This window comes from Neolamprologus brichardi, chromosome 18 (assembly GCF_056152115.1).
Source record: "Neolamprologus brichardi isolate AB-2024 chromosome 18, ASM5615211v1, whole genome shotgun sequence".
Lineage (NCBI taxonomy): Eukaryota > Metazoa > Chordata > Actinopteri > Cichliformes > Cichlidae > Neolamprologus > Neolamprologus brichardi.
Genome location: NC_142121.1, coordinates 29,135,040 through 29,160,881, shown reverse-complemented (window position 1 = coordinate 29,160,881; position 25,842 = coordinate 29,135,040). Strand labels below are relative to the sequence as shown.

At 40.3% G+C, this 25,842-nt stretch overlaps 1 protein-coding gene across 1 annotated transcript in view; it reads right to left on the bottom strand.

Moving 5' to 3' along the window:
- Positions 1–25,842, bottom strand: part of tmtopsa (teleost multiple tissue opsin a) — a 62,544-nt gene that overhangs the window by 9,898 nt on the left and 26,804 nt on the right. Inside the window, exon 3 of the mRNA XM_006786943.3 lies at positions 7,234–7,467. Within this exon, the coding sequence (XP_006787006.1) occupies positions 7,234–7,467 (234 nt within the window). The remainder of the gene's footprint in view (positions 1–7,233; positions 7,468–25,842) is intronic.

Here is a 25,842-nt window from a genome sequence, read left to right as displayed (position 1 = left end):
TTCCACCACTATTTCCAACCAAATGTCTCCTTTAGTTTGGAGAAACATCTCTAACATCTCTAACTGCAGCACGTAGACGGCTGTTTTTCTTAAATATCACAGTGTTGACGTTTTGTGGGTTTCTTTTGGTTTGGAGACCAGATTCTATTCCTAAATTTGGTTTATAGTGTTTTGTGTTTCCATGTGTTCGTGATTTTTATTGTTATATTTTATTAATATTCAGACCCCTGTTACTGGTTTCCTATTTTATTATTTTTGTCTTTTATCTTTGGTTAGTTATTGATGAACATAGGTTTACAAGTTCTGCTTTGTATTTCCTTCCTTTTCTCAGGCTCGTCTTTGTGTTAGTCTCCATGATTGTCTTTCTGTGTCAAGTTCATATATTTGAGTCCTTGTCTCCACTTTAGCGTTTCCTGTTTTATTTTGCTAATCCCTGTCCCGTGTGTTTAGTGTTCAGTTTTAATTTTCCCAGTCTTGATTTCCCCCAGTGAGTTTTCCTGATTTGTCTAATCTCCCTGATTACTGGGTGTACTAGTTCTTGTCTCACTGTAGCCTTTGGTTATGTCATGCTATTCAGTGGGAGTTCAGAATTCAGGGTCATGTAGCCTTCAAATAGTTCCAGCAAGCGCTTAGTGGGCAGTTGGAATGTGTGTTCTTCTATATCTCTATGGCACATCTAGTACATTTTGCTAACTTTGAGAACTATTGTGAGGCTCCACCATTCCTGTAAAAAATGGTCCAATGAAGTGAACGGAGATGATGCAACTCTTTCATTTATTAGTTCTGGTATCCCTTATATCCCTGTGAGCCTTACTATAATTGCATTCTTTGATGTGTTATGATTTACCTCCAGTGAAAGGTCGTTTTAAGTTTGAAGCCTGCCTACGAGTCTGCACTGGGGCCCTTTATGGTGTTCCCTAGAGACAAAGCACGTACAAACTCCAAAATATGTACAAACTCCAAAACATAACGGAAGTGCTCCAGGATGCTAGGGGCAGTGTTGGGCTTCTCTCTGAGCAAAGCACACTGACTGTTAGCTAACGTAGGATTTGACTCCACCATAAACTAAGCGTTCATAGTAATTAAAAACAAATCAAACAAACAACAGTTTACACATTACCTTTCTTATAAAGCGTGGTTGTTCTATCCTTGCAGGTGTTTTCTGCCGGTATCCAACTCCATGTTTGCAACAAACTTGCCGTTTATTTTGCAAGTTGAGCTCACCACTGCCCCTAGCGTCCTGGAGCACTTCCGTTGTGTTTTGGAGTTTGTACGTCTCTAGGGGCTACCGTAGGCCCTGGCTCTTCCTTAAATACAACATTAAATAAGTAGTTTGTGTACTCAACCTGCTTCAGTTTAATCAACAATGTCCTGATTTAGAGCCCCTTACAGGTTGGCAAAGTTGCGAAGTGTTGTCTTTTTAAGACTTTTTATTCTTCGACTTAAAAACATATCTCAAACTTTTTTACCACACTGTGACCTCATCTCATGAGAGGCTGTAATCATTTGACTCGTCATTGAACTTCTCACGCACACAAAATGCCCCAGGACATAACCAAAAAGATCTTTCACGCACTGTGTCTATAAGCAACATGTTTGTCCCTATTGTCAGTATTTCAGTAACCTTTAGGTCATCGGAGAGTGAAAGCTAGCCAGGAGATGTAAAGAAACCAGATGATCAGCACCTCTCTGCAATGTTGATGCACACTCCCCACTTCCCTCAGCTGTCCAAACACCACACTGATGGGGACTAGAAGGACGGGAGAGAGAAAGATGGAGACAACAAACAAATGCTAGAGTATGAAGTAAATTAGGACACAGAGGCATCAAGGTTGAGGTCAGGAGAAAGGTGAAGATAATGACAGTTAACTAGATAAAGCATGACAGGGAGATTGAAGGAACAAGATGCATTGACAGAATATTTCAGAGAGAAAGGGCTGCAGAGAATTTATGAGTCCTCTCAGACTGGTTAGAGCAGGTGTGGATGATGATGAACCCTATGAACTGAGCGGATATTATATGGGAAGAGGAGCTCAACTTTCTCTTAAAAACATCAGACTTTGTCTTGGGTTTAATGTTATTCAGTTTTGCTGTGACTGAACATGAAAGTAGTTTATTCCTAAAGGACAGATCTTTATTGTCTGTGTTTGTAAAGGTCGAGCACATTCAAAAAATATGTGGCATTTGTATTGAATGACATCCTTATTGGAGGACTAGATGGAAAATGGATAGACCCAAATAGATAGATTTTAACTGAATTCTCTGTATGACATACATCAAAACATTTGCAGTGCTCTCTCCACAGTTTGAGAAGAGTTAAACTGCAGTCAGTCATTCTTCTACATTACAGAATTGAGTCTTGTAGTTTAAGGGATTTGTATGAGGTGAGTGAATGTCAGGAAGCTTCTTCGATAGCCATCAGCAGATACCTTCTACTTCATTTGACATTTGCTGACTTAATCCAGGAAACTCCCCAGTGCTATGAATGATAATGCAGACCAGGGTTGGAGCTGGAAAAATGATGATTCATTCACATAAGAACTTGTGAATAGAATGATATTTGGGGAATTTTTTTTTGGCACATCACCAATTCAGCAGAGGCTGATCTTGGTTTATATTGTAAATCAGGTATATCCTCACTCTGAGGTGAAAAGGTGGAAACATTTTAGATTTCTTGCAAATTCAATTTTTTATGATGTAGAACATCACTGAATGAATTCTTCCCAGGAGATCAGCAAAATATTCATAACCAGGAAACAAACCTCTACAGTTGTTTTGAATTTTGAGCCTAGTTGGTCCTTGTTGCCTTTCTTGATTGTTTTAAAATTAACATCAAGAAGTTTGACTTGGTACTTATGGGGCTGGGCTGAGGCAATAACACCATTACACATATAATTTACCCAAACATACATGCATGTTCTGCCTGTGTTTGTGTGGGTTCTCTCTGGGTACTCTGGCTTCCTCCCACAGTCCAAAGACATGCTGTTAGTGGGGTTAGGTTAATTGGAAACTCTAAATTTCCCATAGTGAGTGATTGTGAGTGCAAATGGTTGTCTGTGTCTATGATTAGCCCTGCGACAGACTGCTGACCTGGCCAGGGTGTGCCCTGCCTCTCGCCCTCAGACAGCTGGGATAGGCTCCAGCGCCCCCCGTGACCCTGAAAAGGATAAGCGGAAGCGAATGGGTGGATGGATGCATGCAATCCCTGTCTACAATGACAAGGTTAGGTCTTTACACAACTTATTGTTGGATTAAGACGATGAGGTAAGGACTTCAAACACTGCAATGATCTATTACTTGTTTCAGTCACCATCTTTTCAGTTTTTCAAGTTTAACGTTGAAAATATATGTATTTTGTCTTTGCATTAAAGCGCTGTAACATGTACAAGATGCTACACAAGAGACAGTTCCTGCATATCTTTATTTTGTTTTAGTATATTTTTCCAAGTACACAGTCTGGTGTCATTAGTTCACTTTTTAAAAATGTCTAGTTTTTATTTTTATGTCAGTCAAATAAAATCATACTCAGGTTTTAGTTTTGAAAACGTGACAATTGTGACAATATACAGATATTTTTGGATTGGTCTATATATAAAGCAGTGTATTCACGAGTATTGACAAGTTTATTTTCAAGTAGTGATTCAAAAATAAACAGATGATTAAACTTACCCATAATCCCTGTTTTTTAAACCACCCCGGGGGTGTCGGCTGTGAGCAGGGCTGATCGTTGACGGGACAAACCAGCTGATCCTTGTATCTGTACAGCATTTTTAGTCTTCAACTCGCCTCAACTCACAGTTTCCATAGTAATGGGCTGGGAGGAATTGAAGACTGAAAATGACATACAGGACATTTGGTTTCATTCTCTCCCACTGGCTCCCTCCCAGGGGAAGTTGAAGTTGATGACGTGTCGGCTAAAATGTCCCTGTAAGGTCAGTTAGCTGTGGCGGTGGCCTCAGCGTCTGATGTAACATATAAGGAGAAGCATGCAGTATCTCCAGATGACAGCAGCATATTGAGTTTGTATGCTTTTTCAGTAGATTTCCAACTCCACAGTAAAATAAGTCTTGGCAGTAACACAGTAACTTTCCAGTCAGGAAAGTTTAAACCTGAGAAAAAGTATTGCACTTTGAAAGGCTTAGAAATGGTGATAAGATTTACTCTCCAATATACTGCACTGCATATAATTCTTTGTACAGTACATCTCAGGATCTACTGCACATAGATATCCTGAGAGGGCTAACGCCTTACATAGCATTATGCTTTTCATTGAGCTTTACTTAATAGACCAGAATGAGATGATAAAGATTAGAAAGAAAAAGACGTTTTATCAGTCTGCTTCAGTGAGACAGTCTCGCTTATCTCCTATTTACGCTCACGATGATGAACTATGTTTCAGAAACCAACAAAACATCTTAAATCTTGAGTTTAAATGTATTGTTTGCACAGAGAGCTTGAGTTGAGAGAGTACCCTGATAAGGAAGGTGGAGAATAAAGTAAACTTGAAATTTAGAGTTAACTTTGGGAGCACAGTCAAAATATAACTAATGTGAGGTGAATAAAAAAACGAGGCATTCTGGCGTATCTATTCATGTGGATGTTACTTTGACATGACTGCTCACCTAACGGGGGAAATTAGGGAGAGACCACAAATGCAAAAATGCACCAGTGATTGTGGAAAGTATTGTTCCATAGCTGGTAGTTTGTTGCAGTTTGCCTCTGTACACCACCACAGTGGATTGTCAAACAATCCAAATGTTCTTGGTAAGAAGACTGCCAGGTTCAACTCTAAAACTACAAAAATGTTAGTCTTTTAAAAATATAGTTAGTAATTAATTATTTGATTTAAAACCCCCTGCAGAGGCAAAACTACAAAAAGTGTATCTCTGTCCAACTATATATGGAACTAACCGGGGCGACCGTGGCTCAGGGGGTTGGGAAGCGTATCTGTAACCGGAAGGTCGCCGGTTCGATCCCCAGGCTCTCTGTCCTGGTCGTTGTGTCCTTGGGCAAGACACTTTACCCTACCGCCTACTGGTGTTGGCCAGAGGGGCCGATGGCGCGATATGGCAGCCTTCTGTCAGCGCCCCAGGGCAGCTGTGGCTACAACTGTAGCTGCCTCCACCAGTGTGTGAATGTGAGAGTGAATGAATAATGGCATTGTAAAGCGCTTTGGGTGCCTTGAAAAGTGCTATATAAATCCAATCCATTAATGTACACATTAAAACAGCTCTGTCAGAATCAGCTAATTTCAGTAATAACTCATGTAATCTACCAAGAGAAACACAAATTAATCTGTCAGTGTCCAATTTATTAAAATGAGGTAAAACTAAATTGTTATTTAGATTAACCGACACTATGAACAAGTGAGCCATCGCAAGGCTTTGGAACGTCTCCATGCCTCAACCATTTGTACAACCAATGAATTAAACATTTAAAACTTGAGTGTGACTTAAGCACAAACAATAGAAAACACCAGCAAACAAGGCCAAGCCAAGCACCCAGAAATGATCAGCTGACAAAAACATCCCCACCAGTCACATTCGTCGGGGTAAACTGTGTCAGTATTGGTTCCTACTGGTCAAAAAGTTTCACTTAAGGAAGAAGAATCTAAGATCCAGTTCAACTATTGCACTGGGCTCTGAGCTCGGTCATGCCCGGGATGACACTGCTCAATAAAAAAGTAGTACTGCATCACTCAACAATAACATAGGCGTTTACTGTTGGTCTGTGGGTTTAATTAAATAGCACAAAACAACAACAGCTGCATGACAAATGTGAAACTACTTTTAAGGTTTACTTGATTATTTATTTGGATGCAAACTTCTTTGTGTGCCATAGTATTTAATCATTGAATATGTACAGCTAGTTTATAATCAGAAGAGATTCTCTGAACGTTGGGCCACTGACACACGGAAAACAAACATTTCTGATCTTTGGTTCTCTTCTCAGTCCTCAGTGTCTTCCATCTTTCATCCTTTCCCCCTATGTCTTTGGCCCTCCAGTCAAAAAAGTACGAGCGGAGCCCACGCTGACGCCGGCAAAAGTTTCTGTTTTCCTGTCAGTTCCTGACAGATGAATAGTTAGTTTTGCCCCTGCTTCCACTTAAATTTGGCAAATGTATTGTATGTGACCACAACTGCAACGGTCCTGAATGCTTCTCAGCCAGTTTTTCTACTCTCAGTAATCGGATCCTAAATAAAACAAAATAAAATAAAAACAAACACATTTACGTTAGAATATGTTTCACAATTTTCTTTTGTTCTTTGGAGTGATGCCATTAGAACTAAGTGATTTTCTATAATTTCACACACCACTGATCGCTGACAGTTTATTTATTGTTTTGGTCGAAACAAAACTTTTCATATTGCATCAAAAAGTTGAAAAAAATCACACCAGAACAATCACACTGAAGCAGACCAGCTCAGACCAGCTTAAACAGTCAAAATAACATTGACTGTTTAAAAATGTTATTTTGTTGGGTAGTCTCCATGCATTAAGTACTTGTTGCTTTGCAAAAAGTAAGCCGGGATAGAAGAGGTTACAGCCGATTGGAACTTTAGCGCAGCACAAATAGAAAACACAGTAAAATTGAAATGAGCTATGAGGGTCATATGACACACTGTAGGATCCCGAGGTGAGCTTTATTAATTCTTCTCACAGGCAGCTTAACAGTAATTAAAGTAGAAAAGCAAATAAGACCAGGACAGCAAGCTCCAAATAAGTGCTCCCAGTTAAGATAATAACACCCAAAGCGTCTCATCATATTGCCTGACGTGAGCGTGGGCCAAGATTAAATGAGATCTTTTACAATTTTAATGACGAACACCTGATAAAACGGGTACTTGCACGACACTGCAAATACCCCCCTCTGACGTGACAAACAGACACGTAAGCACTCGGTTTTCATTAGCTCATCACAATGTATTTAGATGTTATTTATTTAGACGAACAAGCCGAGTTGGCGGAGTTCGTCAAATATGTTAAAAAAAAAGGTGGATTCAAAGACCTTATTATTCACCATGCACACACAAGTACATAATTTAGTTTATTCAGTGTCAAGAAGCCACTGACTTACCTGACAGGAATAGAAAACAAGGAGTAATTTCTATTATTTTAATCCACCTTGAAATAATCATTCGCCTCAGTGGGCAGGAAGACCTCCGGCTGCCACTTTTTGACAGCGAAAGAGAAAAAGGTACTGACCCCAGCCTCAGCCCTCCCTCCTCTTACCTGTTTATTCATGAAGACGTAGATGACTGGGTTGATGACCGTGCTCGTTTTGGCAAGGACTGAGGGGATGATGCTCGCCTCCGGTGTGACCAGGCCCGGTGGGCCGAAGGTGGCCAGTAGGGCCATGATGCCATAAGGCAGCCAGCATATTAGGTAGCACATCACCATAATCACCACCATGAATAGCACGCGCTGCTCACGTTTCCTGCTCACCGACGCATTAATCCCGCTCACCTGGAGACAATGGGAGAAAAGACGAGGAAAAGAAACAAGACCTTAATAAGCCGGCGATTTCCTGTGATGAGACATTGTGGTCAGACATTTTTTTCCTTTTGCTGTTGGAAGAGGAGGATTCTGGGGGATAAAATGCTCACTATATAGTCAATACATCTACTTCTGGGTTTCATTTTTGTAACATAAGCCTACATTCCCATCTGTAATAACATTACACTTGATTGACATTTTGGGAAAATTAACTTACCAGTGTCTTTACGTAGAGTTAAATTAGAAGGTCAGTAGTATTCTTAGGCCTCTTTGTTAATATAATTATAGCCAGCAGTCACTGAGATAAGTTTAAACTGAACTTATGGAGCAGAGAGTCTCTTTGCTGGGAGCTGCACAGTTGTCTGCCTAATAATAAACCAAGTGCTTCATTCTTATAAGTGAGCATAAGAAGTTCTGTGAGGCATATTCTGTTTTTCCTTTGGACAGCCTTGGTTTGTATCCTGGGGATAGTCTGAGTTTCTGCAAAAGGTCAATCAGCATATGTCCCAAAAATGTCAAATTGTAATATGTAAACACTACTAAAACTGACAGATAACTTTGAGTTAATTAGTCATTTCTGTGCAAAGATAAATGAAAGTGTCGACTACATTTACGACTACATCTTTATGACCTGATGAAAGTCTTTGATAGAAATCTTGCATATTTCTCAGATTTCAGAAAGTTCATTGGTGAGACATTAACTGTAAATTGTAAAAATAAATAAATGAAATACAAAGAAGAATCAAGTTTGAATAAATTTAAGTTTTTTGTTTGTTAAAATATCAAAGTATTGGGTTGAATCTAGCAAGTATAATGCATCGTCCCGCACGGACATGCACGCGCTTGACAAGCATCTTCGCGCTCCCCAAACCCAAACTGTCGAGATTTGTTTTGCTACCTGATGGCCACATGTCTGCTGCTGTCACTCAGTTTCACACATACACACGCTAGTAAAAAGAAAAAGATGATGTAAACATTCAAAACTTCCTGACCCCAGTGATCAGTCATCATCGCCACTGTGACATCTGATCACACTCTAATATCCTTTAACCCTCACTCCAGATTTGCAGCTATATTATTTTACTATGAATTTCATTGCTGCTGATTCTCAGTGTTTTATTCTTGGTGTACGGCCTGAACATGTTAATGTATGCTGTGAGGGTTCAAACAATATGGCGAAGCATGATTAGCATTACTCAGGCAGGCTGTCAACTCACAGTCTCGTGGACTCCCTGGCCCGCCACTCATATGCCATTTGTATTCATATATACACATCAGTATAGAAGTACAGTATGCTTTCACCAGACAGTTGTGCTTATACATCTAATCAAGCCAAGACAGTGACTGACAGTCTCGTTACCTTTACCCCCACGAGACGGCTGCGAATGTGCAAAGGGGAACTGTGTTCACACAAGCCTGTTTGGACCGTCTTTATCGAAAACACAATTTCCCTGAAAGAAAGGCTTTGTAATTCGCGAAACAATGGGTCGATAGTTTTAAGAAGGGAAAACAAGCTTTGCATTTTTATTGCAGCAGACAGACGTCAATGCTGCTGTTCAATATGGCACCAGTCGCTAGCCGATTTGAACAGTTGTGGTCTGCAAGATGATGGAAAACACTGCATGGCTGATTTTCTTTTACACAAACAGGACGCTATATATTAAAAATAGAGTTGAACATTAGCTTTTAATTTGGGGTATTTCTAATTATTTTGTTACTTACAAAACTGCCATACTGCCACACCTGTACTTTTAATTACTTTTATCAGTGCTTAGTATAGTATTTTCAAAGCCTGATCAAGTGAAAACTAACAAAAACATGGCATATAGAGAAAAAGAGCATTAGTACTTTGTGCTATTAGATTTTCAATATCGTATCTTCAATGCAATTTTGATTAATGATTTAGCGTCTAAATCAAACTTTTGAGTGTTTTCTTTTCTTCTCGCTGTGAAGTGGTTTCACATCAGATTTGGTATGCTTGTCTATCTTTCCTTTTACTAACAAGTCATGGATCGCTGCTTTGGTATTTTGACTCTAGTGTTGAAAGGAGATAAAAAAAATTAAAAAACAGTCTCACAGGAATCCAAACTTTCCCACTTAGCTCTAAAACGCCGTTCGCTTGCTTATACACCTGCACTGTTTCATTCCCACTTCTGACGGTCTGTGGCTGCTCATTTTTCTCTCCCTTTGTTCTTGCATACAAGCACACCCAGACATGTACGCCTGAAGCCTGTATACGCTCACAGACTGGTTGGGAATTGGAGCTGATGCTTTGCAGTTGATATCATTAAATAACATTGTCTGTATTCGTGTTGCTTTTTGAGTGTAATAACGCCCATTATACTTAAGCCACAAGAAGCTATCATGGTTTTGTTCTGAAGTTTTCCTTTGTGTCACGGACCCGGCTCTGGGGACTCGGGGTCCGTGGGCAGTGGGGACTAGGACTGTTGTTGTTGTTCTTGTTGTTATTATTATTATTGTTATTATCGTTATCATTATTATTATTATTTGGTGTGTTGTCTGCACTGCCCCTGTGCACATCTGTATGTAGGCAGGTGGCTGTGTTGCCTTTCTTCTGTGGCCAAGTTACAGGCACCTTCAGCCCTGGGGGCGTGGCCTGACTTGAGGGCTGGCCACACCCGAAGTCCTTGCCGCACACCTGCTCCTCATCTGGGCTCGTCGGTGGAGCTATTTAGAAGAGTGATGGAGCTTCCACCGACGCTGGATTATTGTGTTTGATTACACGTCAGTCTTTGAGCATAGTCAAGTGTAACGGCTGCCTCTATTGTTTTCCCCTCAGGAGGAGTGTGGGACGAGAAGGAGCAGTGAGCACGGGGAGTGCAGGGACACTGGGGCAGAGAGCACTACACGGGGACTTTTAGGAAGAAGACACTACACGGGAGTCTGGGAAACTGGGGATTTATTGTTGTTTACTTCACCACCTTGTAAATAAACACTGTTGCACTGAAGAGTCCGGCGTTTGGGTCCTATTTCCCCATCTCCCCACGGTCTGCCAGCCAGACCGTGACACTTTGCAAACAAAGTACTCTCTATTTACTTTATATTTATAATTTATTTATGCCTTAAACCTGCTTGTTATATGGTAAACTTGCTCATTTTATTAGGTACACCTGTTCACACTTGTTTTATGCCACTGTGTAAAACTGGCTTACATTCGAGTCAAACTGTTGCCTGTGTAGTTTTGATTTGGAAAGGTTATAGGTCATATTTTGCCACATTGCTTACTTGAACACACAGATTTTTGCATTTTTCATCTTGTGTATTTTAGAGGTCCCTGGACATTTTTTCAGCTTTACTTGTAGTTTCACTCTGTTCCCACTTTGTCAGCGCTGCAGTATAGGTGGCTAATAGATTCAGTCTTGGCTCTGATTAAATAAATGAAGTGCCAGAGATCACAGGCAAATTGAGGAAATGAAGAGTAAGTGTAGAATGATTGCAATCAAAGGCTGAGTGGCTTTTGAAAGAGGCTGACTGACAAATTGACTGCCCCAACAGAGAACTGTTTCATATGCTAAACAGCGATCCCCAAAGCAGTGGAATTAATATTTATATTTTGAGTCCATGTGACGGCCCAAATTGTTACAGCCTTTTGTCAAAATGTTGATAAGTACGAGCTTTATAACGAGCCTCAAAATAATCGATGATTCTGACAAAGGACAACATGATGTTGATATAAGAAGGCAGTCAGTGAAACAAGAACATTTGCTTCTCTCCTTTTCGCTCAGCATCATGACAGTTGGAAATAGAGCTGTAGATTAATGGCAACGGTCCAGTATGGTATTGACATTTAACAGCATGTAGTTAGACAGGTGGGAGAGAAACGAGAATATCTTTACAGCCTTTGTCAACTTAATTAAATATCCCATGGCTAATTTTCCTCTGCGACGGCAGAAGGAGCGCTGTCTCCTTTTGCGTCCCTGGCGGCTGTCGCTTATTCACACAAATCATCTGGCCAGTGAGCCGTGATGTTAATGCTAGATTTCTAAGCAACCTAAAAGGAACTGCAGGGTGCATGAAACGACTTTTTGCTTTCATCATCTGTAAATCATCTTTGTAAAAAGAAAGAAAAAAAAAACTTTAGCACAAATGAACTTATCAACTTAAAACTCAAATATAACAAACACAGCACATCTCAGGACGTCTCAGGATACAATTATGAAGCCAAAGTGTAACATTTGAGTGGATACTATTTAAAGCATCTATAAAGTCAACGAGTACTGTTATTTGCATTCAGTGTGAACAGTGAATCAGATGTGATTGACCAATACCTATAACCAATGAGAGCAGTAGTTAATCAGACCTCACACAGAGGTTACAGATCGAAAAACACTCGTGAATTATTATACTCAGGTTTCACATATCAGGATATAATAAACAATGCTGATCCGATCCTCAGCAGGATTTAAAATTAGACAGATATAACTCAGAGTGATCATCAACACGGGATATTTGCATTTATTTAACAAAAACGAACGAAATGTCGACGCAATGTCTGAAATGTTTCTACAAGAATTAAGAGGGTAGGTAGCAGCCAGGTGCTGAAAATCAAATGCTCTTGATGAATTGATCATCAGCAAGTGTGAGCACCTCCGTGAAAGCAGAGGTTTTGTCAGTTTACTGGTCTGGGTGATTCAGGTGTGTGTTGACACAATGCCAAGAAGGAAATACATCAACAATGATCTCTGAGAAGAGATTGCTCTTGTCAGTAAATCCGGGAAAGGCCATTTCCAAACAATTTGAAGAAACTCTGCAGTGGGAAAGATTATTCACAAGTGGGCAATATTCAGGACAGCTGTCAGTCTTCCAAGGAGATCAGAGCTGTGAAACTGCAAGAGCTACGTTTCAGAATCTACAGGCCTCAGTTTGGATGTTAGGTGGTAAATTTCATGACAGTACAATTAGATAAAGACTGTTTAAGTATGAAGTATGGCTTGTTTGGAAAGGCTGCGAGGAGGAAGTCTTTTCTGTCTTAAAAAGTTCAGAAGGGAAATTGTGTCTGAACAAAGACTTCTGGAACAATAGATCTCTTCTTTACAAAGCTGCAAATAAACATTCCCTGCACAAACGAGTGATTCATCAATATTTTCATGTTTGAATTTGTTCATACTTTGTGAACAAATTTCGAACATCTCAAACTATGTGTGTGGACAAATTATGAAGGTCTGTCTGCCTTAGGAAACTGAACTCTTCTCTCTTAGGAAATTGGGTCATACAACAGGACAATGATCCCAAGCACAGCAGCAAATTTACAACAAACTTAAAAAGAAAAGAAAAGACTCAAGATAATCTTTCTAATATAATGACAAGAAAAACTGGCCATCAGATTAGACAACACTCATACTGGCTATGTTGGTAAGCAACACATGGTAATTTGTTGGGTCAGTTGAGGAACCTTCTTAAGCTCATCAATATAAATGATAATATGATAATACAGAAATATTAACACTATATGCAAAAAATAAGATGTGGCCTTTTGTGTAGTCATCCCAATCTGAAGCCCTTTGTTTAGTCAACAATGCTGTTTACACAGTCATTTCATTCAATTCAGAGCTTTTCACTCATCTGCCAAATTTTGATTCACTTCTTGCATGTGCTCTCTATTGATGCTGTATGATTGAATATCTTCTAAAGTAAATCTGTGTTTTGATTAGCACTGAGGCTTTGAAGCCCAGTGTATTATGTGCCAAAAATCAGGGATGTCCTCGTTGAATTCTTTCTGTTGAATTCTCAGAGAGCGAAAGTTTTTTGATCAGAGAAGACAAACATGCTAAATTATTAGAAGTGTTGGCATCGCTGTAGCTGGGCTCAGCAGCAGAAGAAGCTGTTGTGTGCGTGCAAACTGCTGAATATAAAAAGGCCAAAATCAACAAACTCAGAAATTCACGCCTAGAAGATGGATTCAGACAGACTGTTAAGAGTAAGAAAACAACAGCGCACTGCCAGTTAAGCTGCCGACAATGAAAAAGCAGTGCGATCTGTAGTATGTTAGGAAAAAGTGTCTGTATTGTACCATGTTTGGATAACATTTACAAACAAACACAAATCCCATTCCTAACAGTGGCATTATACACAAAATCTTTACTTTTAACCAAGACGTTACTGTGCTTTCATGCAAAAAATTTTTTAAAAAAAAAGAAAGAAAAATAAGCTATTTTTTATCTTCCATTGCTTACTACTTGAGTTTACTATTTGCAGTTACTTATATTAGAATACATATATGTAAATATGGCAGTATGCACAATAGAGAATACCTGTTTTGTGGAGTTAACTTTATTATACCTGCCTCTACATATGTATCCATATGTGTGCATTCTGCTGAACAGACAAAACAGATTTTGTCAATTAAGTAACTAAGTTGACATTAGAACCTGTTTTCAGTCTCAGCTATGTTCTGTTTTTCTGTGCCGGAAGATATTCGCTCTTTTGGGTCACACTGACATCAGTAGGCAAAGAGATCTATTCTAATATCAATGTGCCACATGCAAAAAGATGAAGACGGTGTGCGAAGTGAGGGAGACACGCTGAATACATTGTTACTTGTGATATATGACAGTTAATGCTTTACTGTCATTTGGCCATCCACACATGTTCACAAAAAGATCTTCAAATGAGTGAATGGTAGAAACTGTTCCTTCTCATGTCATTATAAACCACTGGGCTATAACACAAAAATAAGTGAGCACTTACTGAACACGATGTACTTTCATCGAAAAATAACCTTCTTTCTTCTGCTCAGTGTAGAGCGATCATCCCAAAGCAAGAGGAGTGATGACCAGGTTGTGTCACAGCAGCACGAATCATAAGCCTTTTGTAAGGTTCAGGCATATTTCTATTGTTTAGCAGTGATCGTCATAATGACAATCAGTTCAAAGGGACAACAACAATAAATCACCAAGCTAATGAAGGAAAATGGAAATCAATACCAAGTACAAATATGCCGATGTGTCAGCATAGTGAAAGTTAACCAGGTAGCCAGGATGTGAACTGCTTTTAAGAGTGTAACTCAAGATCAAAAAGACAGAAAATTTTAGTCCTCCTTACGAACACCTTAAATGGGTGACCTGAGGTCAAAAGCTCGAGCTCCCTGTAGTGTAGATTAGGGTTAGCTCAAATAAGAAATGATCAAGTGTTTGCCTGAGTCCTCACTGAGATCTTACAGGTCTTTTTAATGTCCAGGTATGACACATATTTAAGTTTCCTAACCAAATGATTAAAACTTCTGCAAGAGGGAGTCGAAAATGAATCTTCCACAGAAAGAAATGTGACAATTTAGAGGTATCATCAATACGGGATTCAAAACTCAAAACAAAAAATTGTAGATCTAAAATATAAGAGGTAAAAAAAATTTTTTAAACCCCATTAAAAGTGATTTGGTGGCGACTTTCTGAAATGATTGATCAGATCTTTTGTTTCTGACACAACAACCAAATCAAATCTTCTGCAAACTCTCTAATGGCTCTGTCATTGTGGCTGCTGCAACACTGATTTGTGCTCATGTAATAACCAGGGGAGACACAGCAACCTTGAGGGCAACCAGTGGGTAAGTAGAGAACACCATTAAGTCGCACACTCTCTAACCTGCTGGTTAAAAAGTGGTTAAAAAGTCAGTTATCCACCCAATTAAGGTAAGATCAAAACCAAGTTCAAAGCAATAATTGAGGCTCTCTGTGAGCAGCAATGACTGGGGTGGTATTGAGCGCTGAAGAAAAATCAATAAGTAAGAATCTGGAATAAGGTTTGTGGCCCTCAAGATGCAAACTGTAACAGTTCTAGCTGTTTCAGCAAAAGCATTAAAGTGATGGTTTTATAGCCAAAGAAATCAAGGCTGGAGTTGGTGCAGTGGTTAGCAAGATGTTTCTGGGTTTGAATCTGCTTGTCAGCAGCGAATTATTTGTGTGGACTTTCCATGTTCTCCTTGTGCTTGTGTGGGTTTTCTCAGCGCTCCAGTTAGTCTTCCAGTCCAAAGACGTGAATGTCATGTTAGCATGTGATTCTAGGTTTTCAGCTATTTATTAAGAAGTGACGTTTATGTATATATATACATGTATATATTATGCTATTCTTAGTTAGTGTATTGTCTGTCTTTGTTCATGTTTGTTTATAATGGAGCACCGTAATGAAAAATAATTTCCCCTAGGGATCAATAAAGTATTCTGATTCTGATAGGTCTGCTGTAGATATGCATGTGGGTGTGAATGGTTGTCTGTCTCTATGTGAGCCCGGCGATGGTATGTATTAACCCTATGCCCAGCTCTCACCCAAAAATGCCAGCTGGGATAGGCTCCAGCAACCCCAGCTGGATAAGTGGATGAGATGAATGGATGAATTGATGGATGGATGTCAAAGCTAAGGGCCTAAACTTGTTGAACAACTTAGGGGATTACTTTTGACATTCAGGACAATAATGGAATGTTTCCAGAGCTCGAGGACCCTCTGCAGCTTAAGGGATTGTGCAAAAATATACTTTAAGATATCACACAGCTGCTCTCCATAGTTTTTCAGTTCCTGGCCACAGATGCTGGTATGACCTAGACTCTTGTAGGGGCTTTTATATCACTCATGACTACAATTGAATATTGGTTACCAAATCTGTCTATCCATTTTCTACCACTTATCCAATTCGGAGTAAGGGGGTGGTTGAATCCTATCCCAGCTGCCAATACAGTACAAGGTACCCCGTGGTGAGGTATAACCTGACAGGCTGCTAGTCTATCACAAGGCTAACACAGAGAAGCAGAAAAGCAGATAGAAAGAAATCCAGAGTACCCAGAGAGAGAGTCTACACAGGTACAGGGAGAATATGCAAAATGACTGAAAGGCCTCAGTCAGCTGATGGTTTTGAACCCAGTGAGGTTACAGTGTTGTGTTACCCACGATGCCATCATGGCAACCTTGATTTTTTTCAATAATATTTTTTCAGGCACGTTTATATTAACATAACTTTAATGTGTTTGGTAAGTTGTTGTTTACTTCTTTAAAAAAGGTGTGCTATCACAACTTTCAATTCAGTTCAATTCAGTTTTATTTATACAGCCCCAAATCCCAACAAAAGTCTCCAAAAGCGCTTCATATTGTACGGTAGACCCCACAATAATACATACAGAGAAAAATCCAACAATCATATGACCCCCTATGAGTAAGCACTTTTGCATCAGTGGGAAGACTCGTGTGGAAAATGTTGTATCATTCGTTATCAGCAGAGTTCTGCTGAAACACTGACAAGAAGAGCACTTGAAACATTGCTGAAGGGCAGAAGACATGTCCTCACTTCAGGACATCGACCTTCTTTTTCCGTCTTCGTCTCCCTCCTCTCAGCTGAGATCCATACACAGGAAAAAGGTGTCACATATGTGTACGCAGCCATCGCCTAGACCCAGTACTTTTTACAGTGCAATTAAAATCAGCCAATTTAAAATTTGGAGCATTATAAGCGATAGACCGGAGTTTCTGTGTCACTTTAAAAATAATATCAGAGGCAGATTAAGCCTTGAGGTGAATGTCGTCAAAGGTATCAAATATTTGGGACAACTCTGAAATCAAGCTGTCCTGATAAAGCTGGAGGGGATGAACATCTACTGGTCTAATATTCTACTATTTCAAGGTGAAAGTAGTAGAACATACAGAGCTTGGAAAACTTGGGGAGGATTTTCACTTCAAACCAATATTTCAGCAGCGTGGCTCCAGTAGGTGTTGCAGTGGTCAAGGTGGGGGATGATTAAAGTTTCAGTAAAGAGCGGGGCAGAGCTGGGATGAGGAGAGATGGAGGAGATTTGATGGATTTTGGGGAGAGACATCCCCATGCTCCAGTTGCCGCTGCTATGTGGGCTTTGTATGACAGTTCCTTGTCTAGAAGCAAGTCAGGACTCCTGCAGGGCTCAGACAGGAGTCATTATAGTACTGTCAGTGGTGATGGAAGAGTCTGGAGGGGAAAAGCTCGGTACACTCCATCCTATCCATTTTTTAGTGCTAGTTTTCAAGGAGAATATTTCACAACCTGTTGTTTGCTTATTTCGGTAGTCTATACACTGCACGCACAACTTGATGTGGAGATATTAAAAGCTTTGGATGCTTTACAAGCAGAAATTCATCCTCTGTTCTTGGTTCATTCCGCACAGCCCAAGTAGCACACATTTATTTTCATTCCCAAATAATTGTATGGTTTTTTTTTAATCAAGGCAAATTCGTTTATTTTCCAGGACATGTTGACTCAATTGGATATTTCTGTTGCCGTGCAGACTGGGCCACAAATTAGCACTTAACACGAGGAAAGGTTAGGTCACCAGATTAAATATTTTAATTTAAAAGAAAAACATCTTATTTTATCTATCTTATCTATAGATAAAATAAAAAGTCTGCACAATGTCGTTCTTTCATGTTTCCGAGTCAGACTTTACACTTATCTTTGAGACTTGATTGGTTTAGCCATTAGTTAAACTCCTTTCACTCATTATATATCAGCTGCTGTCACTGATTCCACCTCACACACATCTCATCTTATTTTACACTTCAAACATTTAAACACTGGAGCTTCTTTCTGTGCTGTGCACACATCTGAAGCGTTCAGAACTCCCACTTTGTTTTCTAACTGTCAGCTCTGCTATATTGCGCACATTTTCTTCAGAGTGAAATAAAGCAAAAAGCTACATTCAGAAGTTTGACAACAAAGTCCCGCATTGTGCCAAATTAACTTGCAAATCTGTATATCTGTCACGATATCCTGTCATGGTTTAGAAATGAATTTTTCAGGTTTCAGCACCAGATAATCCCCATTTGGAGGCATGTGGCAAAAGGAAAACAAACAGCAGGTTATTTCAAAGCAGGCATGAAAAACTCTGAAAATTATGGGCTTGCATGTAATAAGGAGGGTGCAACTTCAAGCACGGTAGCCATTTGTGTATTTCTGTGCCTTATACTGATGGGATTAGCTGCTTTTTTTACAGCACTGTAATCAAATACACAAATGAGCCAAGATGACTCAGAGATTACAGTTACTTTCTTAATTAACCAGTTATGTGTCAGGATATAGATTATTATGTAGCTGTAAGAGTTTGTTTTATTGCTAAAACACTGGGAGCTTGGTGGTCATGTATAGGTTAAGTCTGATGCCAGGTGAGACGGTATGTCTGGTGTGCCCCTGGCGTTAGGGTAAGTCACCTCCAGCACGTCCCAAACAAACATAAAATTGGTCTGCAGGTGGACGGAGGAGAGAATCTGATAATCATCTTGGCGCAGTGCTCAAGGAAGGCAGAAATAAATCAACACAAGAACAGAGTCATTGCATTTAACGTTTCTTATCAGCTCTCCGCTTTAATTTTGTTTCTGTTCAGATATTCCTCGTCTCTCTCTTTCTCTCCATTCACTGTTATTTACAATTGTGTCCTAACTAACAGAGTTACCAATACAGAATAAAATCTTGTTCATAATGACTTCTGGTGACCGAGAATTTCCCCACGGTTATACCAGATGCTTCCAACTCCTCTGTCGTCCTACACATGCAAATGTACTTGCATACCCTAAATGTTCTTAATTAATCCACATAATCAGTTAATTTGGAGTCTTCTTGCTGGCTAACTTGATCACACGGATGGAGGTGGTTGGCAGACTGGCTTCTGAAGCCATGGGAGGCCCTAGACAGCCACTATACCACCTGTGCCTTCCGCAGCTGCTGCTGCTTTCCTTCACACCCGCCAGCACAGCAGAAGCAGCAGCAGACACTAGCTATTAGCTTGGGAGATTGGAAGCGGTGCAGCGATGGAAAGCAAGCAGTGTGAGCAAGACATCGGGGTGAAAACAGGCAGAGGAAGATGGAGGCGAAGAGGATAGAGCGAGATAACTTGGAGAGAGGTTGTTTGAGAGGTAAACGTATGGTGGTGGTGGCCGGGGGTGGATGTGTTCTCCTCCTGTGAGTCCAATTTTAAAGCCAAATTAGCAGCGACTAAAGTGCTGCCGTTGATGAGGCTTCCCCCTCCGCTGCCCTCGTCTTTCTGTCCTCATTATGGGCTGGCATTGTGGGAGTTATAAACAGCAGATAATGTTGGTAAAGCTTTGCCAGATCTACAAAGCCAGAGAAAAATTAGTGGCCGCGCCATGTTTGACTCGCTGATTACGCAAACATGTGCTCAACCTTTAGAGACGTGGCTGTCACGCAGGCGCAAATAACCCTCCCTGACCCTTCTCTGAGTGCGCACACCCTCAGAGACCCTCTGGGAAACCGAGACCTAAGCCAGATTGCTCAAAATAATTAGTGTCTAACATGCCTGAATGCACCCCAGAACGCACTGTCAACACTCGAAGAAAACTCAGGAGAGAGTTGAGCTGGAACAGCTTTGCAAAGCTACACCTCCTCAGCCACGAAGGAAAGATTAGAAGCAATTTTCTGAAGTGCTTTACTCCACATCTCCCACTGTCTTTCAAAGAAACCATTTTTTACACTCTCAAGTCTGTAAAATAACCACTCTAAAAAAAAATGAAATGGTGCAAGTCAAAAACTTATGTCGCGACTTTTGAGTGTCAGTGCAGTGCGTGCTTGTTGCAGGGGTTCCTCTTCTTTTCATTTAATGAGTTGCAATTTGAACCCCTAATGCCACAGCTCAACTCACCCTCACAAACGCAGCGGTTCCTCGTAGCTTTCGATCGTATCATTTATTAAACGCAAGCGTATCACGTGTCACTACCAAAACTCAACTTCTGGATGATGACTATTCTTCACATCCCATGCAAGGCCACCTGGGTTGGCTAGCAGACTGTTTACTTAGCCTGATAGGGCGAAGGACACTGTCTCAGCTGAACTCTGGACATGCACACACATACACTTACACTGATAAGCACGCACTCATCCCCCTCCCTTTCCAAACGCCTTCGATGCTTGTTTCCTGTGGGGGAAGATGGCGGGTCTGTGTGCCGCGCTGGAATGGTAGCGCTGCGCAGGATGACTGATGTTTCCTTCGGATTACTCCTCACCCCCTACCCAACCCTGTGGCTTGTCACGTGCTCCAATGTTGTAATGTGGACATTTATGTGCTCTCTGTGCAGAGGAGTTTTTTTGTTTCCTGTTCTCATGCTGTCCTCCCATAGGTGCCCAGCATGAGTAGAGGTCTCTTTTTTTCCTCTTGTACTTTCCCATTGTTGTGTACTTTTTCAGTGTTTTCTCTGTAACGCTGCCGATCTCCGACTTGTATTCCCATGTGATGTGTTTGTGGGGGGGGGGGGTCCTATTCCTCTGCGGGGCAACCTGCATATGGCCAATAAAGCATTCATTCATTCATTCATTCATCAGGGCCAACTGGGATTGCAAATGTAATAAAAGCGGCTCACCGGGTTCAGGCACCATCGTTATATTGAAAATCTACACATTAAACAGTTAAATCTTGTCGGTACTTGTTAGGAAAATTCCCTCGTATGACTTGTGTTCAGCCCCCGTTGGCGGGATTCTGACAGTTAAAACTGCACCAGGATATCAAAGCAAAGTCAAAATGCTGGCACCAGAACATGAACACTTCAGAAAGATACATCCTCACCAATCTAATCACACTTTTTCGCCCTTCCATCATATCCCCAATGTGCCAGAGGGGGGAGGGAAAGAGCAGTGACTGAAACAAGACGTGCAACTAATGCTGAGAGTCACATGAAAACACATCAGTGATCGTACGAGGCATTTCTCTTCTTAAAGCAAGTGCTTGATGTTGGCGAGAGAGGGGAAATGGTTCTTGCAGCCAATCAGCTGTGCAGAACTCCAGTCTTATGCTGACAATTTCTTTTTTTTCTGTGCATGTGTGTGTGTGTGTGTGTGTCTTCTACACTCACTCAGATGTACATACATAACGTACAAAAATATACACTCAGAATCATCCGTGTATATACTCTGCAAATATAACCTCAAGAACTTCACAAAAATGTTCCAGCATTTGAAAACAAAAATATAAAGCAGATCTATCTGGAATATAGTTTTATATTTAAACACAGACCTGGTCGCAGAAACCAGACTGTACGCACACACAAACACAGATATACACACGTAGATAAAACCCAGGAGGGGGAAAGACATAGGCGCAGCACTTTCAAATGGCTTGTTTTGCCTCAGCATTTCAGCTCCTGAGTCGACCCAGGTGTTCTGCCAACACAGTTGTTGGCTGCTAAACATGATTGATCGCAGGATTTGTGTCTGCTGTATTAGTCCTGTACACCACCAGTCTCCTGGTCTGCCAAACACTACACCCGCCTGTCGCCCCATCAAAGGGTCTCTCTCAGCAAGAATCCCTAACGCTCCACTGAGTCACTTTACAAACACTCGCTGCTGCCTTTTCTCATCCCTCCACCCCCCCCCCCCCCCCCCCCCCCCCCCGACTCAGCCGTCACATCGAGGTGTCTGTACGGTCGTGCAAAAAAGAATGATTGCAGCTTGAATTGAATCGGGGGGAGTCGAGTAAATCTGTCGAGCGTAGGGGAACGAGCATCGCCAGCCGCTTTGTCGGACAAACAACTTTTTAAGCGTAGAAATCGGAATCGCATTGAAGATGACATTCTGTCTGGCTGCTGCAGAAATTCAGGAAATTCAGATGTGGTAAATGGATGGGAGCTGCATGCGTGCGTATGCTGAAGTGGAGGCCATTCATTTTCATTCAGAGTAATAACACTCTGAGAACCAAAAGGAGAGCGGAGCACTGTACCAGAGATGTAGAATTGAGTTGTTGAATTGTATACCTAAAGGGCTTTTCTCACTGTTAGATTGCTTTTGGTAATTTCTGGAGATCCTGCCTCATGTTCTGTTTCCTGCAGCTCTAAATGGACTTTAAATTGAGGAGGGGGGGGGGGGGGAATTGAGTGACTGATGCTTCCTTGATGTCAAAAGTCTTTATAGAGCTCACTAGCTACAGAAAACGAAATGATTCATATCTGCTGGGAGTGAGGAAGGTTTCAAAGACACATTTATAGCAGTTCATGCACATGCCTTCCACGCCAAACACAAATTACATTTTTGACATTAAAAATGCCTTAAATCCAGCTCCTGAAATCTTTAGCTTAGAACTCGTTGTAAATTGAAGAAAAGAAAAAATAAACTGGATTTAAGGTGGAAATCTACAGGGAAATTGTCACTTTAATGAACTAAATTGGACGCTTGAAGGCTTTTATTTGTGACAGGCATTGTGAAAGACCGAGTGTTTTATTGCAACTCATTTGATGGGTCTGTCTGTGTGTCGATAGCTTGCTGGCTCAATCAAATTGACTCCCAAGTGTAGCGGTAACTGACAAAAAGACAGGTTTAAAACTGCTTCACTCAGAACTTTGCAACCGCATTTGGAAGGATGGCAAACAATCGCTGTTGGCGATGGCTAAACCGTGGCATGAAATAAATGAATAACAATGAAAGGCAACAATCTACCATGTGATAGATATGGCTGCCTTCACTAGTGCGGGCCTGAAATAGTTTGTTACATCTATATCCAGGCACATTTTCACAGTGTCACATATTATAGATGCACATCAGCACCTTGCCATAACAGGAAGTTTGAAGTTTCAAAGAGACATCTTTAAAGAAGTCCAGTTCACTTCAGCGGTCGTACCCTTTATTTATGAAATAAACATAATGTGTTTTCTGCATCAAGGCAATAATATTCAAACAGTAAAAGGTTACTTATCCAATTTTTTTTGGACTCTTTCAATGAGTTTTTGAACCAATAAGGGATGCTGATGGGGATTTACTGCAATTTTGCTTTGTACTAGAGACAAATCCAAAATTGAAGCAGATGTCTTGACCTGTAGTCCAAAAAATGAATATTATCATCACAATTTATATAGTTCAATTGCACAGCGTCTTTAATTAAAGATCAGAATTAGCATCATAGGATGAAGCCAGATGATCTGGGGTTCCTCCAGCAGGAAAATTGTAAGTAATTTGACTAAAAACCTTAATTTTTTTTACATAGTTTGTGACCATCACCATCACAGTAGTTCTAAAGTTAAGTTTTTCACAGCAAATGAAGACTGTACAGTTTTTCTATTATGTGTTACACAGAAAATTGACAGATTTGGTTTGTTTCACGAGATACATAAAAAGAAACCGTTTTGTTATTCCAATTGGAAATTTTAATTGTGGTCTAGGGAGTAGTTTGATTATCTGAATGAGTATATAAGGCATTAATAAAAAAAATTACAATAGTTTCCCCTCAAACCTGAAGCAGTCTGCTATGCTAAAGGGTTTGACTACATACTTAATCACTGCAGTTTAGAACTAGGCCAAATATGATGCTGTATAAACTTACGATTTCTTCTTTCTTTTTTTTCCAGGTCATTTGCCACAGGCCCTTTACAAAAGGCTCAGACCTAAGTTTTAAAAAGACAGGAAAAAGCCTTTAAACGAATAGTGTTCCCCATGGAAAGCAATTTTATGTGTTACTCCCTCAGACATGCTCACTAACGTGTACACAAATACAGTCATAGTCAAAGAGAATGGCTGTGTTATGTCCTTGTGTTTCGTCAGTTACCAGCAGGGAGCTAACAGCTCATCTCTCAGTGTGTCCTGAAACTGCCTAAAACCAGCACGTGCACACACGTGCACACACACACACACCAACACCTTGCCAGAAAGATTTCTCTCTGTATGATTTTAAACACATTTAGTATGAAAATTATAGATTGCCCCAGTAAGGCTCCAATTTAATACATCAGGGGGACATAAAACTGAAAGCAGAAAATTAATGAGCTACATGAATATTCAATTTGTTATAGTGGAGGGAAAAGCAATTAGACAGTGCAACGCTACAGAGCTTAGGGCTAGAAAGGTTTTCTGTGTTTTTAGGCTCCATTGGTATGTTTGATGCCCTGTTTATTGCAAACCCCACATATTGCAGCAATCCTTCTTGTCACATGTATCATGGGTCAGAGGTGTATCATGTGGTCAAACTTGCAATGAGTGCAAAAAATGTGGACAGCCTTTCATAAGTTGAGTCATTTATATTATAAAAGTCGTAATGAGCTGACGAAGGGCTCATAATAAATGCATCAGGTGCAACGCTGTCACACTCACTTACAGACTGTATGCTCTCACCACAGCATCTATAGGGTCCATAACATGCAGGTGTGCACCCCGAAGACAAACATCAATGCACACATAACAACCTGTCCAATTGTACCTGTCAATAGAAAGTTGGTAGAGAGAAGGAACAAGTTTTTAAAAAGATGTAGCCAAATGCTGAAGCACAGTACCAGCTGGGTAGCAGGTCAGGAAAGAAATGCACTTATTCTCTTTTGTATGGTTGCAGCTTAGGATCAGTTTAAGTGTGCATGAAATTTTCAGTTACTCGATGGTTGAATATAAAGATAATAATTTGGAAGTTTCATGCCACTCTGCATGTCAAAGCTTCTACGTTTCTCTTCAAAAGATTAAGACTAACTGTTGATCAGTTGTCTTTACATCAGTGTGTGCTCACATTGTTGTGTTCCTGAAAGCTCAGGTTCCTAAATAGACTTGTCTAACAGTCCAAACCTTTCTACGTACATAATCTGGTTCACTTTTTCTTTCTTTAAAGTTCTCCACCTCCCTTCACTCGTGTTTTGAGTTTTGAGTGATATTTGTTTTCCGAAATGAGAAAAAACACACAGTATAGTTAGTCTTTGTATCATAGCGGGTAATTTGAGTTTGGTGCATTATGTCTTTGTTGTAACAATGCTTCTTGGTATTACATTTTATGCTTTTGGAAAGCCTCTTTATTTCCACTTAGATGGTTCACATTTGTAAGGAAAATGCGTTTGTGGGTTGAGTAGGAGAGTTGAGTATGTGGGTTGCTCCCATGAAAACCTTGTCAGATCTTCTCTGCCTATGCCATACAGCTTGTTCAGCTACTGACTCTTGTTTTTTGCTGCTGGTACTCGGGTATGTGAGCATGGACACTGCTACAGCAGTTAGTTAGCGTCTGCTCCAAGCCTGCTATGTTTAACTGATCTGGACACGGCCTGAGCCGTAAGGCAACTTCTAACATGGTAACAGTAAAATCAAGTTACAGCGTTATTTGTAGAGAGCCTCCACAGTGACTGCTCACAAAATAATTTTCCTTACAAATGTGGCACCATTTACAATATCATTTTCTATTTAGTTATATCAGTTCATCCAGTAAAATCATTAAAGTGAATTCTTTTAACCATGTATAGAAAAACTGATATGCTGACAGTCCTAAGAAGTGCTTCTTTAAGCAGATTGTTTTCAAGATTTTAAGTTTAATTTGAGCCAAAAAGAAGACGGACTGCAGGGAGCCAATCAGAAAACACATAAAAGCCAGTAATGATGCAGGTAAACATTATATAATCCCACAATAAGCCTAAAAGGATTGT